At 41.4% G+C, this 18,584-nt stretch overlaps 1 protein-coding gene across 2 annotated transcripts in view; it reads left to right on the top strand.

The window, feature by feature from the left end:
• The first annotated feature begins 6,118 nt into the window (after positions 1-6,118).
• The window catches only part of LOC113149415 (exostosin-1), a 169,987-nt gene continuing 157,521 nt past the window's right edge, over positions 6,119-18,584 (top strand). The window contains exons 1-3 of one of the 2 annotated variants that reach the window (XM_026341531.1): positions 6,119-6,458; positions 7,305-7,724; positions 7,812-8,056. In XM_026341531.1, the coding sequence (XP_026197316.1) occupies positions 6,156-6,458; positions 7,305-7,724; positions 7,812-8,056 (968 nt within the window). In that variant the 5' untranslated portion in view covers positions 6,119-6,155. Of the gene's footprint in view, positions 6,459-7,304; positions 8,057-18,584 lie in introns of both variants that reach the window. The other variant, XM_026341530.1, reaches the window with a different exon arrangement.

Below are 18,584 nucleotides of genomic sequence, written 5' to 3'. Positions count from 1 at the left end.
TGATGTTGCTGTAGATATCTACAGAAACTGTGCTGCTGCTTTTAACTAGAGCCAGACGCTTAAGTAGTTTTTAAAACTTTTAAACTTCAAGAGACATTTCTGGACACAATTGAAGTGAATGGGGTCAATTTATAGTTGGGTGAACTGGCGTGATTATTGATTATATTATTGAACCGTCTGTAACTATTGAAACATGATTTCAAAAGAATAAAATACTCCATCTTGTTTCATCTGTCATCTCTGCAGACAGCATTGTTCACTTGCTTTAGAAAACTATGCATTTTGCACCTTGTCCTCCTTCATTACAGTGCTCACTTCTTGGATGACATGTTTTTGTACTGTCTGTGGAGTGTTTGACAAGATGTAATTATGCTGTCTCTCCCTGTCTGTATCCATGACTACTTGAGTTTTGGGAAAGCAATGGCCATTAACACAATAAAGTGTTAACACTATACGTACACCATTACTGTCAACGGGGAGCCAGCATTTTAATCATCTTTAGATAGTCAGCTATACAACAGCTAACAGAAGGAATAAATCCAACTCCACAGCAGCTGACACGTGACGTCAACGTTTCAGTGGAGATGGTGTCAGGTTTAAATTAGCAGTGAACATGCTACAAGCTACAAGAACATCTTTAAATACAACTATAAACTCGATGACGTGTGATGACAGATGACTGCTGTTTCCAAGAATAAGTCCAATGCTGCCTCTTCCTTACAGTCATGCTATGCTGCGACTTGTCATTTCCCTCCAGATGACATATAACCATTTTTTGACATATTAGTTTATCAATGACGCAGGAAATCAAAATCATTCCTGACATCCACGGCTTCATAACTGTACTTTTAACAAGCTTACAGACAAGAAACGGGCAAATTATGCAGCAAATGTGGTTTTAAACCTTATTTACATATATATAAAACAGGCTTCTGGTAAATCTGGTAAAGTATTTTAGTGACTTCAGCTAATCTTTATATTACATAGTTAAGATGCAAGTGATAAGTGAACAGTGTATTACTAATGGTTTTAGTGCCATGATGGTGTTCTATTTAAATTTTATTCTATATTTTGTTTGGGGGTAGATGCAGATCAGCTGGTGGAGCAGATGTCCATGAATAAATATCAACATTTTAAGTATTAAAATCAAATATTCTTGCACATAAACTCGTAACAGCTATTGCTATTTTGTGATTTTTGTGAGCCGCTGTGTGTCACTTCGTGCACTTATCTAGACAAAGTAGACTTTTAACTGTTCCACTGCTTTGTTATGATTCTCACATGGGTAATAATTACTGCACAGCGCCGCCTCGCTTTGTGATTTGTTGAGCACCAGATGGTCGGAAAATGTGGATTGTCTGAACCCTGCATCGCGGCCTCAAATCCTGAGCTTGAGCATCTAAACAGGAACAAGACCAGATTATAGCAGCTAGTGGCCCAGCTGGCTTTGTGTGTGTGTGTGTGTGTGTGTGTGTGTGTGTGTGTGTGTGTGTGTGTGTGTGTGTGTGTTACATTATGACTCATTAGATGAAACGAACAATCACAAACCGGGACAGATCATTGATTTTTTTTTATTTCTCTATCTGTATGTGTGTTGGAGTGTGTTGGGGTACACGTGCTCCCAGCTGAGGACGTGACCCAGTCAACATCGTTAGCATTTAGATGGCTCCTCCACATGGCATACTGAACAAAGACTTAGACCGAGTGAAATCATTTTTATCTCACAAAAGAATCACTTCTCCGGTTGCTGATCATCTTTGAAAGCTGGTTGAACTTTCTGTTTTAAGTCTTTGTACTTATTGTATAGCATTAAATTCCACTTTAGTCGTCTGAATGTATCTTCATGCTTAATCTGTTTATTTACTGGCAAACTTTTCTCTGTTCCAACTGTCTGAAGGCATTAAAGGTGCAGTAAGGGTGAGACTCGTTTGCTTTCAGATGCAGCCTTCTTTGGTTTGCTTCAGAGCTTAATCTGATTGAACTTTGACTCTGCATGTAATCGCGAGTTTGTCTCCTGTAAAGAAGCGAGCAGCTTATTACTACAGGAGTAGCAATTATGACAACAAATGTCACAGAAGATAGAGAAATAATGTCCATGTTAGAAGGAAGTTGGGTGGTTTCGGCTCAAATCTTGCTCTTCGTCAGCTCTGTAACGTTTTTGTTCCTTACCCTAACCCAGTTGCACTGAGATCTAAACCCAACCAAGTAGCTTTGTGCCTAATAGTGACACCTCTGCAGATTGTCCTCTCATTCTGGAAATAATGCTTGTTGATATTCTTGTTTTATAGCTGCAGGTGAAATAATACACGCAGCCATCAAGGAATGATCCAGTTTAGCTGCAGTGGGTTTTCAGACAGTGACACGAATTAATGAAATGTGAGATGTTTGACAGGACGCTGTATTATTTAAAGCTTTGTGGGCTGCAGTTCCTGTGGGTTACTGCTGCTGCTACCTCCTGTTTTTTGCCACATTTCTGCAGTACACCATTTTTCATCCCAACAATTTGACTTATCTACTCTGTGAACCATAACCAGCGCTCTGATGAAACTGGAGTTGAAGGGGGAGGTGAGCACAGGTGGGGCATTCCTGTTTTTGTTTTTGTGCTCTTTTTTGCCCAGGGTTTTGTCTGTCAGGGTATTCAGTGTGGCCTAGTTAAGGTTGTGAGGGCTGTTCTGCAGTGGTGAAAGCATCAGTCCATTTATAGGCTGTTGTTATTTAACTCTAATGTTCGTAGTAGTCTATTTTATATACGGTCATATTTATATGCATTTAGCAAAAGAAGAAACCTATTTTACTGTGTATAGCAGAGATGCATCGGGTCTCAGCCTCAGGTACATGATGCATGTAAACCAGTGAGATCAAGTCCTGCACATTATGTGAATACTAATTTATTTTGAAGCTGAATCGTACTCTAATCTGAACAGCTGATAGAAGCAGCCGTGCTGAACCCTCCCTTAAGTTTCCAGATTGATGGTGAAAATGAACAAGTGGAGGAAACGAAGCGATGGACTGAGACTGGGAACAGATCAAACTTTGCTCTCCCTCTGCTGCTCAGTGAGCGCCAATAGCATCTTTCAACATTTGTCATCCCTTAATCGACCATGAAGCCATCAACACCAGCCAGTCTTGCAGAGTTGTTATGGAACAGGTTAGTGAAAATAAAACTTCAGCTTCTGATGTGCAGTGAGACACTGGAAGTGATGTGGTGTTGTTTTAGACACGTTGGACTGTGTTAAAATACGCAGTTATGTCCAAACATGTGCTGCTGCAGAGGTTAAAAGATAAGAAATACAAATACTATTACTAACTGTATTTAGACAGTAATTTAACATCACACCCACTACTTTGATTTAAGAAAGTGGAGGTGTCATGGCCACAAGATGGCGATGTTTGATGCATGATACGTTTGCATGTGGCTCCACCACATCTGTAATCTCCCTCTCTAATTTATGAGATATTGACATAAATTTAAATCATGAGGAAAATAATTTCAATCAGTCAATGGCATATTTGCAAATAACAGCAACTTGAATGAGGGGCAGGAAAGATGGAAAGATTAGTGAGCCAGACAGTCAAAGTTGATTTATTAGGTCATATATTTGAATCATTACGAGATGTAATGAGCTAAAGCTTAATTAAAAGCGCACAGGTTTGCAAACGAGCTCACTAAACTCGTATACATGACAAATCCTTTTAATATCATTTGGCAGCAAATCATAAGAACCTTAAGGGGAGCTTCGTACAGGATTATTTTACTTTAAATTACATGAAGATTAACCAAAATCTAAGAGTACACCCCAAAGTGTAGCCAAGTAACTGTGGTAAACAACATGCCAAACTCTATGAAACACTTTGTGTGTTTTCTATCAGCTCCGTCCAGTGATGTGACCCCACATCAACAACTTAAAACCTTGACTTTGGTAACTTTGAAGTGGAAAAAAATATGAGTAAATGCATTAAAGAGTTAGCATCTTATTGAAACAATAGCAAGCTGCATGTACGTCATGTTTTACAACTTGTTCTAAACAACGTTTGCCTATAACGCACGCGAATACTAAATGATCAGATTTCTGAATGGAGTTTGGTTTGCAAATGCACAACCTCCTCTTTGCGTCCTCTGGGACTTCTCTGTGCAAAGACATTTCTCTTCTTTATTCTCTGCATTGAAGTGATAGAACCAAAGCCACAAATGCAGACAGATGCGGATTTATGGTGAGCTCCCAAACCTTATCAGAGGCAACTGACGCCCCACGCAGGCTTCCACCCCCCAGTCTACCAGCCAGCTGCTGTCTGGCTTTATCAGCGCTGCTGCTGATGCTGCTGGATGCTGCACGGTGGCGCAGCCCACATCCAAGTGAGGATTTGCGGATGGAAACGTGAAGACAGCGGGTCTGCTGGAAGCGAGTTTTTTGGGGATGGGATCCCCCAGAAGGACCCCGCTTTACAGTCATGAAGATGATTTGATCTCTCACTTTAACCCTGCTGAGAAAACCCGCTCGGAGCCACGCAGCGGACCGTGAAGTCGCTCTTAATGGGATTTTATTGACGCGCGTCTCTCCGGATCAGGTGTGCCGGCATTTCCCCAACTTACCTGGAAGATGATTTCTGCTTGTTCCTCCCTGTGATCCGCAGCGCGCAGGCGGGAGCGTGGATTAAAATCCCAAAGTTTGCATCTTCTCTTGCCGGGATTTTTTGAAAAGGGGATGGCAGCTGGAGACTGGAGGTGTACGCGACTTGTTTAACGCATCAGTTAACTCTGAATGGATGCTGCTCAGGCAGATGGCTGTGTTTCTAAACCCGAACCGTGGACACCCGCTGCGCGCTCGGTCCGTTCTCGGGGAAAGTTTGTGACTGGGACTCGAAGGAGGATGAAGGCAGCGCATCCTGGTCGGATCCCCTGCGGACGCTGCGCCCAGTGAATGTCCCCAAAGCCTGGTTTTTAATATCATTTATCATTTGTGGAGGGATTTATGCTTCGGTGTGTGACGGATAAATGGAGAACATGTATCCCAACTGTGGAGACCTGCTCACGCTGGAGAGGAGAGCAGCGGACGTCCCGATCCCTTCCTGGGACCACAGGTGTTCCCTGTAAACAGGTAGATTGCGGTGGGTGGAGTTTGGGTGTAGATCTCTTTTTATAGACCAGAATTAGGGAAAAAGTGGAAGAAATGTTTTACATTTGAAGTATCACAGCAGTATTTGCAAGAGGACACGTGTCAGTGTCCCTGCTGTGCGGTGCTCCACACTCCATTCAGAAATGCTGCTGTTTAGTGTCGCAGTGCTTCTCGGATTAGATCAACACTACTTCTTTAACCACTCGAATATTACACTGGAGTTGTACTGATGGCAATTTAAGGAAGTCATATCTACATGCCTGAAACAGCAGGAACTGTGAGCAGGTTACACTTCAAATGCTGCACAGTCAGAATCAAAGTTACAATTGTGATTTGGAAAATGTGATTTTGCTTAAAGACAGACAGATAATGAATGATTACTGTCAGTGGCAGGTGGACAAAAGGTTATACACTATATAAAAGAACAGGTTTCAGTGCTTGTGCTCCGTTAAACTGTCCTAGACTCTTTTATTTAAAGATAATTACACTTGGGACCAGCAAACTGTTTAGAGGTGTGAGACATCTTATTTTTTAATCTCCAACTTTATTTGTTAAACAAGAACAGACCTCGGACCGGCTTCATCAAAATACATGCGGCACCATCTCTCTGAACTAAAGATGATCAGTTCTAATAACATTTAACGTCTTTTTAATCCTTATTAGTCTCATAATATAATATTTCATAACCAGGTTCCAGTTTTTATGTTAAATTTATCCAGTAAAGTTTTGCTTTGTTTTAAAATTGCTGATGTGTGATTTATTTCTCCTTTCAGTGACTCCAGGTCCCAAAATGCCGAGCTGTGGATAGAGAAGCTGTGGGTCAGGCTGACTTGAGCGTACCCACTGAAACATCTCCTAGTTCCTCATCCTCCCTATCTCCTTACTTCCTTGTGTCCTCCTCTCTTCCTTGCTTCTCCTCTTGTTGCTGTATTTCCCTCTTCTCCTTTCTCCTTCCCTCGTTCTCCTCAGTGCCCCCCCCCCCCCCTTCCTTACAGCTTCCCAAACCCACCTCCTCTTCCTCCTCCCCTCCCCACAGCACACATGCAGGCCAAGAAGCGGTACCTGCTCGTGTCTGTGGGGGCCGGTCTTCTCTTCCTTGTCTACCTGTGGGGTCTGCAAATCGGGGAGTTCCAGCAGCAGCAATACCAATATCGCCAGTTTCCACAGTACCCCCAGTACCCCCAGTACCCCCAGTACCACCAGCAGGAATACCAGTACTACCACCAGAGTCAGGACGTGTACCAGCCCCAGCCGCTGCCCCAGAGAAGTCCATCCAGACCACCCAGACACTGGCCGGAGTCTACCGAGCTGCTGGAACCGTACCTGGAGGGGGGAGAGCAGGAGGTACAGTAGAAGGAGAAGAAGTAATATAATTAATATAACATCATCCGCTTAGAAACAGAAGGATTAGAATGGATGCAGCAGAACGAAAGAATCTGTGTTTGTTTATTTGTTTGTTTATTTGTCCACACATTTTTCTACTTTGTCAAAATTTGGCGCCTACAAAACCCAGAAGGCAACTTGACCCCCAGCAGTAAGGGCAGAGGTTCGGGTACATTATGCTAGTGGTGAGGAGTGAGCTGCAGAACTCTGGTGAACTCATGTCTTTCTAACTTCACACCCCCAGAATTTATAAAGTTAAAGCAACTTGTGAGACTTTAGACAGCCCCCCCTGGAGGCACAAACAAGTTTCTGCAATGTTGAAACTTCTGCTTTAAGTAAAAGTATGTTAAAAAAAAAAGTGTTATGAGATTAAAAAATTTCTTAAAGATTTAGCAAACAGCAAAAATACAAAGAAAATATATTCAGTGTTTTCATTGATCAGTTTCACTGTATTTTGTAAATATAAGCAAATTTAATTTAGTTTTATTCCTTCAACACACTCAAAAACAAACTTATATGTACAAAAGATGACGTCGATCACTGAAAACACAGACGATCTTTTCTGTTTTTCTGTTGGATAAATAAAGATTCAATCACAGAATTTATTTTGAATTGCATTTTAGAAGTAAAAAGTCGTAGAATAAAGAAAATGGGAATAGATTGTTCATTAATTCATTAGTGATTAGTTTGATTGGCCTGTGCAGCACAGTCCTGGATGATGCAACCAAATGTTTGATACCAGTGAGATGTAGATTTAAATGATGTGAATTCATTGTATTTTGTGTGTTTCTGTTTCTGTGTATCCAGGAGGACAGTCCTCAGCTCCATCACCAGCACACCTCCCCTCGTGAACGACGGGCGATCCGTGACAACATCTACAAGAACAAGCGCTGCCGCATGGAAACCTGCTTTGACTTTGCTCGCTGCCAGTCGGGCTTCAGGGTTTACATCTACCCTCCTCAGAGAGGGGACGAGGTCTCAGACACCTACCAGAAGATCCTGTCGTCCATTAAGGAGTCTCGCTTCTACACCACGGACCCTTCAAGGGCCTGTCTGTTCATTTTAGCAGTGGACACACTGGACCGGGACCAGCTTTCAGCTCAGTACGTGCAGAACGTCAGGTCTCGCATCCAGAGCCTTCCAACGTGGAGCGATGGCAGGAACCACCTCATATTCAACCTCTACTCGGGCACCTGGCCGGACTACACAGAGGATCTGGGCTTTGAGGTGGGTCAGGCCATGCTCGCCAGGGCTAGTGCGGATGTGGTCAACTTTCGACCAAACTTTGACATCTCCATCCCTCTGTTCTCCAAGGAGCACGCTGTGAAAGGAGGGGGGACAGGTTATCTGACGCTCAGTGATGCACTGCCTTCCAGGAAGTACCTGCTGGTTTTCAAAGGGAAGCGGTACCTCACTGGCATTGGTTCGGAGACGAGAAATGCACTGTATCACATCCATAATGGAGAAGATATTATTCTGCTGACCACATGTAAACATGGAAAAGACTGGGAGAAACACAAAGACTCTCGCTGTGACAGAGACAATGAAGAATACTCAAAGTAAGAGATAGTTTCTTATTTCTTTACCAGGTTTTTGCTATTTCCAGGTATATTTTCTCACAGTTAACAGGAGTTATTAGTTTCTCGGTACAGTCCAGGAGCTTTTTGTCACTGCACAGCTGATTGTTAGTGGGGTTTCCATCTTGCAAAATGTGCAGACTGCGTTTTAGCCAACGCTCGTGCTGCAGGTGTCTCATTATTAGCTCTTCTTTGCAGCGTGTGTGCATCATTACAGCTTCTCACAAGAGCTTGTTGTGTTTGTGTTCAGGGATGTGAGTGTTATTACTGTCAATCACTTCAAATTCAGTTTATATGCTTAAAACAAAACTCTCCTGCTTGAGAGGACTGGGACTGTACAGTAACTGTGGTGCATGGAGTGTCTCTTTTTTCATGCGAAACAGGTTGGATGCTTTCACTTTACAATTATCATGGGAGTTGAGCTTCAAAGTACTCCTGAGACAAAATGCTATGAAAATGCGAGTGTGTTTGTGCTTTTGTGTGTTTTGCATCGTGTGTGTGTTTGTGTTTGTGAAGGAGATATATGAGCAGCAGAGCAGAGGCGTCGAGAAAAGTTGAGAGAAAGGAAGTTTTGTCAGCTCAGTAGTTGGTCGAGAGACGAGTGATCTGAGCTGAGAAGAGAAGTTCACCTGTTTGAAAATTTCAGCAGGAGCAGAGAACTGAACGAAGGGAAGCCACGGCATGCGACATGAAATGGGAACAACATTCGCAACTTCCCTCGCTGTTTCCTGGATATGTTAGTCCAAGAGTCATCTGTTGCATATTTTAGGTTTAATAAACGCCAGAGCCGGAAGGAAAATCACAGAGGATCTATAAACAACACGTGAATTTAATAATGAACATCGGCACACTGTCATGTTTAAGCTGCTATGTTTCAACTTTAGCTATGTTTAAGGATATTCTCATCCATACTACATAAGCAGTGTAGTACTCGTAGTAGTTTTTATGCATAGTCGCCCAATTTCAGGTCAAGGCCTAGATAAAAAGGGACTGATTCAGTTACCTGTATCATCCCCTTGCAGAAATCCAGCAGGTGTTTGGACATAAAGGCTCAGTAGAAGCCAGATTATAAAGAAACCTGCACAGTATGTACAGATGTGCAATAAACAAAACACTGCAATTTCATGCAGATGTGTCCTGCCTCCTATACACTTTACCCAGGAGCCACATCTCAACTAAACCAATGGATCTCCTGTTGAGAGCTCATATGAGAAAACATGTTTTCATAGGCAACTATGTGAGAAAACCTTCATTTACTGGCTGCACAGTGTTCTTTTTCTATTTCTGTATTAGAGGTTGTGAGGATATGTGAAGAAAAGGCCACATCTCCTTTACTGTTCATTGGACGTGAATGTAAATTCCTTCAACACACAGCAAAAAGTCAGAAACTAAACCTTATTTCCTTGTGAGAAAATCCACATCCATCCACCTGAGTGTGACATTGTGGTTGTGAGTGACACCAGAAACGCTCTTGCACATCATTTTTAATCTCCCAGGTGCTGCTTTCAGTTACTGTGTGTTAGGACGATGTTTAGCTTCATTTCTGTACAGGTAGGTGTTTAGTAACAAGGTTGTTGACACGAATGTGAGCCTGCAACAAAAAAAGCTGAAGAGCTTTATTTGGAACTGCAAACTGTATAATAACAGGATGTTGGAGTACATGACATCAACTCATTAATGAATGTCACTGGGACACTGGGTAGATTTACAAGCTCTGGTAGAGAACATGTTTTAGTTTCAGTAACTAAAAAGTGTTATTTACAACAAATGAAAGAAGAAAACCGACAAGTGTGCTCTGCCTGCTGCATAAAACACAAAAGGTGATAATCAATAGAGTACATAAATGAAACGAGGGTGCTTAAGAGGCTCCTTTGTGAAATAAATAGTCCATTATTCCATTGTGTGGCTCAGCCTGGCACAGACCTGATATGTAAAACCAAAATCTGAGAGCTTATTCTGACAGTGGTGCTGAGTTTAATTCTCAGCAGTGCTTCATTTCTCATTTCTCTCTTTCTCTCGCATCCCTGTTTGTTATTGAATGAATCACTTAACAACACATTTCAAGGATCTCGGAGGTTGTTATGTCATTTGTGGTTGGAAAAATCTTTTCCGGTGTTGATCAAATATTTAAAAGCAGTAATTGCTGCCGTTCGTTTGCCAGTTTTAAACTGTGAATCCTGCAGATTAGCTGGAGATGGTTGAAGGTGTCACTCAGGAAGAGAGTGCTGCCATCAGGACCGTAGAGTAAAGGTGATCACCCAACAACTTTGTATTGATTTGCAGTGACCGTTCCTCAGAGGTGACAACTGGACCCACACCATGCCGGTAAAACGCCTTCTACAGCTGCAGAACTGGTCTTCTGCATTAATCTTTGTAATCAGGGGATAATTCACTGCACACTATTCATACATCCTCTCCATGTGACTGTCGATTGACATCCTGCTTTGACCTCTTCAGGAAGAGTTGCTCTTCTGTTTTTACTCACACACAGTTTACGTTTGACCACAGTTTCTGACCCTGTTTACTTCCTGTCTCCCATACATCTAAATGCAGATGTCACTTTAATTCTAGGAGGCTGAGAACGACTGAAGCTGCAGCCATCTGTGCTCCATCAATTAACCTTCTCACAAAATCAGAGTCAACCCGGCCTGCTCAGTATTTTTTATACATGTCACATGAGAATGTTATACAAGCTTATAGAAGAATTTAAAGAGGACTTGTTTTGTCTTTTTGAATCTTATTTGTTGTCATTTTACAACAACTAATACTAATGTCATTAGATTTTAGGAAACAAATCTTATGAAATCAGTTAATTTGTTGATTCTGTGCTCACAAAGCAAAAGTTTTGTTCCTGATAGTCACAAAACTTCCTAAACCTGATGCATCTGTAAACTCCACAGTCTTTTACATCTTGAGGTTGTGACTGTGTGTTTGCAGCAGCGTGCTTTGGTGTTTTACGCACAGCGTATCGATACAGACATCACCCAGTGCAGTCGATGGGGATCCTACAGCGGGGCTCCCTGATGAGAACATAAACCAACAAGGATGTTGAAGCCTCAGGGCGGTCGATAATTGCCCTCCAATTGAATTAAGCTGTGAATGAAGGGGATAGATAGAGATCTCACCTCCCACTGAGCAGCACTTGTTTGAACTCAGGCTGCTTTACTGTACATAGATAACAGCCGGCTCAACCAATTAGAGCCTCGCTGTACAGAAGTGTCTCTCCAAAGACATCTGGCTCAATTTACAGATCGACAGATAAATGCCTAATTCAGATCACTGTCGCGTCTTTCGGGATCGTTTTGGTGGTGAAAAAAGAGCAGGGGACATGGAAAGAGGAGTGTGGATGAGAGGTGTGGAGCGATTCAGAAAATCTAGAAACATCCAGCTTCTTTTCCTCTCTGTGACAAATTATGACACTAATTTATAGTGGAACGTATGAAGTAGCAGCAACAGATACTCACTCACGGTAAACACCTGCATATAGGCCGCAAACATAGTTCACACACGTGCAAATTTGGAAGCTTTGAGCATGAGCAGCTCCTTTCTGCACAAACTATTTGACAAAGTTCTCGCTCAACGTGATCGTATACGTCATCATATTTATGATACGTCCTCATCTCATCGTCATTTGTATCCGTGTGCTGTCACCAAATATGTTAGAGGCCTTTAAAAGTACAACACACACGGCTGCATGCTTGTCATGTTGTGGCTGTATCACACACTGAGCCTGTGTAATAAGAGGTAGTGTAGCTCTGGAGTGTGGGATCGTGGTGTATCCTCATATGCTGAGGCCCAACTATGTATTTTTTATATAATATTAACAGGAAATATTCTACAATGCACATACAACATCACTGAAATATGGTGACAGATGCTCAAGTGCTCAAGTCGTCATTCAACAAACGTGTTTCCATCACAAATAGTTTCAAGTAAAAGACACAGGATGAATTAGTTATAATGTGCTCTTTCTGTTCAGTGCTTCTCATTTGATTTGTCCCAGTATGGAAATGTTCAGATGGAAACACAGCTGCTGTCACATCTGTGAATGTTTGGCAGCTGCAGAATTCGATATGTATGACAGGAGAAAAGGGTCTGTATTAATTTAAATGTCAGCTGTGGTCATGGGGGTGGCCGGCACTGTCGATGTGTAGTAGAGTAAGTGCAGTGTGTGTGTTGTTTTTTTTAGTTATTTCTTCCCGGCCTTGTTGTGAGGTGTTCTATTAAAGCACATCAAAAGTCAATGTACTCTTTCCTTGTCGGTGCTTATCTCCCTCACTCCCCTTCCTCTGCTCTTCACCTTCATTTCTCTCATTCTTCTCCTCATCCTCTCCTCCTTCCCCTGCCAACCTCCCCTATTCTCTCCGTCTTTGCCTTATCTGTCCTCCCTCGCCTCCCTCTCTTCGCTCCCCTCTCTCCCGCTTGGCTGCCGAGCTAAACTAAACCGTGGAAAAGGTTTTACTGCTGTCTGAGTGCATCTTTGATTCAAGTCATGATGAGGAGCACCATGAGGAATAATAACAGAGTCTGCCAGTCTCACAGAGCCAAATTTAGCACTTTTAAGAAACTTTGATGTGTGACCGATTTAAGAAATTAATTAAAGAAACAAAAAGGAGGCTAAACCAGCCTGTTGGTGCAAATGCACAAGTGCAGGAGGAGAAAAGGGACACGAATGAAACTCCTAACAGACAGAAAGGAATACTGCATTAGTGTGTAGTATAAAGAATATACAAAGTACTATGTAAACATGGGGTATGTGAATGTTTTCTCGACCAGTCCTTCCACGATTTAGTTGCAGATTTAGAGCAGGACTGATGATATATTAGTTTATTTTACACACACAGTACTTTATTTGATGCTTCTTTCATTTTTCTAATGAGCTTGTTGCAGATAAACCGACCGCACTTGGCCACAGGTTGGTAATGAACGCAGTAATAAGGAAATGAACATAAAAAAAGTTCTGAACAACAATCATCACATGCTATTTACACTGACGAACATAATAAATCTTAAAAGGCAATATCCACATCTGATTGCCTCATTAGTTACACCAATAGCAGGCATGAAGCTGTGTGTGTGTTATTCTGTACAGGATCTTTACGAGCTCCTCAGAGGCTTTAAAGCAGCTGCAGATTTCTCAGCCAGCAGAAGACAGTAGCTGAACTCATCAATACAATGAAGGTTTCTGTGAAGGCTTGTTGAAGGGTAAAAAAGAAGCTCTATTGATCCGGTTTGATTTGACCAGTGCGGCCAATCAGCACATGAATAGAGGTTAATGGTTCTTCTTAACTTGGCATTTAGCGTGACGAGGCTTTGTCGTTTATTTCAGCTGACCCCTCTGTCAGGTGTAACAGGAAGTTAGAAGTTGGAGGCACAAAATCACATGTCCGATTGATCAAATTAGCTTTTTGTCTCTGTCCTCAAAGCTGCTGTGTTGTCAGTTTAATGCAACAGATATCAGACTAGTGTGTTTTGTGTGTTTTATCTTATATTTGCCACTAAAACTTGTAAATCTGATCACTCACTGCAGCAATGCTGTATGTATAGAAGACAGCAGGGACCGAATAATCCAAGCTGAGTAACTTATCTCACCTCCTTTATGTAAATAAATCATATATTGGTTAATATGTAATATAATATAATAATAATATATAAAAAATAATGTTATGTTTTTGTATTGTTTCATTCATGGGTCCAATTTTCTTATGGCCCAGCTGTTTGTTATTTCTGCAAAGAGGCTGTGGGAGCGGGATCAAAATGAAACCCACTAATTATTACTTATCATAACATCGTGTTCCATGACTAAAACTTTCATCTGTGACTTTGTGACTAAAGAATAAACTCCTGTTTTCACCACCTGGCAACATGCATTAGTAAATTATTTATTAATTTAACATAATTTCTGGCCTCTCTCCCAGCTGGGATTGGCTCCAGCATCTCTACGACCCTTCACAGGAAAAGCGGTTGAGATAATGGATGGATGATTTTTGGCCACTTGAGGGAAGTACGCACAATCTGCAATCACAACACAGGCAAATGATGTGAATAAAAGTATTTTTTCACCATTTGACCTTTATTTGCAAGTTGCTGAGCTGCAGACGGGAATGTATTATTAATTAGGAACAAGGTGACGAGTTCCCTCTAATGGTAGAAATTGTTAATTTACACATGGACATTGCATTAGTTAGGTTGATGTAAAAAAAAGAGTTGACTGCTTGTTTGTGACCATTTTTCTGTATTTTTGCAGTTTCTCGTTGGGCAGATGTTATTTAAGCTAAACTCAGAGATGGTTTTTATCTATATTTCATCCAGAATATGTTTGATAAGAAGGTGTAAATGCAACTAAGGTCCATGTCTTATGTTGTTTTAAGGACCAATTTGGGAATAAGCTGGGAAAACCCACCAATAGTAACTGTACAACTCGATGCTCATCGTTGGTTCAAGCCTGTAAATCACTTAACACAGCTGTAGAAGTGAGTGTCTGTGTGTAGGTATCAGATAAATGATACAACTTTAAAATGAATAGTTGTGAAAATCTGTAAAAGTGTGTGTTTACACAGTGTCTGGCACCTTGTGCAGTCTAACCTGCCCCTGTATGAAGTGTCAGTTCTCATTAGCTCGACGCTCACAGACCCAGACTGGCGGAACCAGTGAGAGTTTAGAGTCTCTTTCCAATTAACTTGTTTTTAGCAGCTTTTGTTGTTTTCTTTTGAGTTGAGCTCTAAAACATCGCCTCAAGGAAAAAAAAACAAAACGGCAAAAACCCCTCCTGACTGTGCTGAAGTGTCCTTGAGCAAAACACAAAATAAGCTATCTGGTATCTGCCCCCCAGAGATTTCTGATTTCTCACAAGGATCAATTAAAATCACCAGCTTGTCTTATTACTTGTTTCATAGAATTCTGATTGATTTAAATACACAGATATATTTACATAAAAATAATAAAAAAGGTGAAGATTTGCATAAATAACATTGTTAGTATATAAGATTACTGTAAAACACATAAATGTGAATTATGTCTCACTTTCTAGTTATTTTTCTGCTTGTTTTGCTCTGGGTGTAAATTTTCTGTCACACATTCGCTGAAAATAATTACAACATGTAATAATTAGCACAATAAAGCACATGTCCCTGAATTAAAAATAAAACAATAGGGAAAAAGCAAGAAAATGTTTATCATGCTATAAACAAATGTGGTGGTTTGTCCATATTTTCAGACTCAGACGAGAAGGTAGCTGCACTCACACAATGACAGTGGGATCTGTTTAATTAAAAAACATGGCTTGTAAACCAGGAGTGTCTAAGAGGCACGATGGATGCTTAGCAGCAAACAGCCAAATGCAGCTGTTTCTTGTTAATACTGACAAACACACATATATATAAATATGCTGCATGTTTACACACACACACAGCACCTGGAGCCAGAGGGAGGCAACTGTTTAATAGTTTCAGTATCGCCGCAATAAGCTCTTCTCGCTCCATAACTCTGTCAGCAGGGATTTACAGCTCATTGGTTCTCATTATGAAAATGTGATCTTGAAAGCCTCCGGCTATTCTTGGCCTATGGACTTCTGCAGTGGGATGGTTTTCGAGACGGAGGGAAACCGGCAGCCTCCTCATCCTGCAGGTCCACAGAGGTGGAGCCACTCAGTTTATCTGGGATTTTACATTTTAATTTGATCAACTGTTTCGCCTGCCAGAAATCACTCTGACTTAAATTTAGAACATGCATCGTGTTAGTTATATGAGGACAGGAGTGAAAATAGGATAATGGATGACAACTCACAGGGAGGCAGTGTACTTGTCTCTGTAGGTTTCCTCCTGTTCCTCTGGTTTGACACTCAGCTCCACCGGTCACTCTTAAATACCAAAATCTTTCTCATAGTGTTGTTTTGCCCACTGTGATTTTACACTGGAAATGGTGTTAAACCAAAAAGTGTCCCTTTAAAGTGTAAACATGATCAGAATAGATCAGCTCTTATCAGCTCTTCTCTCCTGAGCCTGATAAAGTCCGATAGCTACTGCTTATCACCTGCTTACACATTCAACAACCCAGTGATCAGCTCCCTACATCCTTCCCCTCTGCTTCCTTTCTCCTTTCTCTATCTCTTTTCTTGCTTATTGCTTTTCTCACCTTGTTTGCATGTATTTTTCACCACCTTTCTTGTCTGTTATCTGTTTTCCTCCTCTCCTTTCCTCATTCCTCTTCAACTCCTCAACTTGTCCATTTCCTCATCTTGTCTCCTCGGTCCTCCTTTCCTTTCTTTACTGCTCTCAACTCTTCCTTTCCTCTTTCCTTCCCTCACCTCCTCCCCTTTCATTTATCATCATTCATTCATTTATTACTTTACATCCTCCACTTTTCCTTTTTTCTTCCATCGCTCCTTCAGTCCTATCCTCTCTCCTATCTTTCCCTAATCCGTCCAGGTTTCCGTTTGTCTTTGATTTCCATCCCCATTTACTTAGCTGCTCATTTCTTTTCTTTGTTCTCTTAGTTATTCCTCACATCCCTCTTATCTCGCTGTCACAGTGTGAGGGCCGGCGTCGGTCTTGTAGCGTGACAGCGGGTTGAGAGCGGGTCGTTTCAAGGTTGGGATCAGACCAAAATAGGGCTGTGTGATGATTGTGTGTGTTTGTGCCTGCTTGATGCCTGTTGGTTCCTCCTTACATGCTGAGATTTTGACGTGTTGGAGGGGAGAGCTGCCACACACACACACACACACACACACACACACACACACACAGTCATAAATATGCAGCAGAAACAGCCTCAGGGTTGGTGAGGTGAAAATGATACGACGCCCTTTGACTCCTGACAGTAGAATTTTAACTGCCCACTATGTGATATCAGAGCTGCATGTTGTAACTTTCTCTTGCCGTAACTTTGCATCTAACGATGCTTCTTTTGCACTAAATTAGTGAATTTACACCTTTTTAGCTGTTACCTATTCATTTTGAATAAGTCAAGTCAGTATGCTGTGTAAAAGATGTACCATAGTTGTTGACAAAGTACAGTAGAGTGGATGTAAACGATACCGTGATAATGGACAAAAGAAAATTACAACAAATGAACACATGTTTCGCTTTAATCCTACAAAAACAGCCTAATTATTCAATTATTCTGTTTAGTCGGTCTGTTTTATACTCTGATCATAAAAGTGAATTATTCCTGACAGCGGTTGTGCAGCTGTGTTGGCAGATCTAACCTGTTCTGGTAAATGACTTGTGTTATTTTTAATGGAGCCATATGTTGTTCCTGCTGACAGTAGCACACTCAAACACATCACACACAAATTGTGCTGCTGCTGTTTGACACCTTGTCAAGATCACGTCGGGATATTTGGTGTTGGTGGCTAATTCTGAGAGTTTAGTTCTGCAACTCAGCTTTTGTTTCCACTCGGGTGAAAGAAAATATGAATGAATAAAATACGTACATGATATTATACAGCAGGAACTAGCTAAAGAGTGGGTACTAAACTAAAACCTGGTACTGAGGGAACGCAGAACCTAGAACCAAACCACTTCTAGACATTTTCTGCAGCAAAGTCAACATATCATATGTTTACTTCACAACCTTCTCCACACGTCAGCTTGGAATGAAAAGTTAACAAGTAGTTTCCACAAATCCTTTCTTCACAAATCTCTAAGTGAAAACATGTCAGTGAAAACTTGTGGCAGCCTTTGTGGTAAATTTCTGGCATTTGTTTTGAAAGCAAACCTGCGAATCTCTGTCTCCTCTCTGTTCACTGAGCCTCACACATCTGTGATGTGCTGACAGTGTTTTGTCTTTCTATTAACTTCGGTTTGAGTCATGATCTGATGTGTGTGTGTGTGTGTGTGTGTGTGTGTGAGCACATGCACACACCATCACCTCTGTCTCCTGTGACCCTGTGTGCTATGTGCTGACAGCTTCCTTGTTGTTTTGTTTATTTCATGTCACCATGTATTTGTTCCATATGCATATGCATGAGCAAGCACACACACACTTACACTATTTGCACAGGGACACGTTCCCCCTTTGAATGCTGCGGCTGCCGATTGGAAAACCCAGACACACTCTCAGAAGTGAGCGTTCAAAGTCGCCTCTGTTTGTTAACGCTCAAGGCAAATTGGCCACGGCTGCTTCTCAGATGCTCCATGTCACAGCTGTTGGAGAGCTGGAGAATTAGAAAGCAGTTTAATCGAAAGTCTAATCTCCGTTCTTATTACCTCCTTCTTCTCCTCCTAACTGCGCTGTGGTGCGTGTGCGTGCGTGTGATTGTGTTCATCTACACTCTGTAACTGTAACTTATCTGTATATATAAATAAACAGTAACTCATTTTTTTTGTCCTGCTACTTCAAGAGTGCAGTGTTTTGCATTTTTATTGCAGTTGTCATTCTGAGGTCTTTCATTTGATATTTGCATGTGGAGTTTTCATGCAAAAGGACCATTTTGAGAAGCATTTGGTTGAAGTGTGTGGTGTTCTGCATGTTGTTGTGCACCCACTGGGATTTTTATATTAAGTTTTGA

The sequence above is a fragment of the Anabas testudineus genome, chromosome 24 (assembly GCF_900324465.2).
Source record: "Anabas testudineus chromosome 24, fAnaTes1.2, whole genome shotgun sequence".
Taxonomy (NCBI): Eukaryota; Metazoa; Chordata; class Actinopteri; order Anabantiformes; family Anabantidae; genus Anabas; species Anabas testudineus.
Note: the sequence above shows the minus strand (reverse complement) of the source record. Positions and strands in the feature narration are given on the sequence as shown.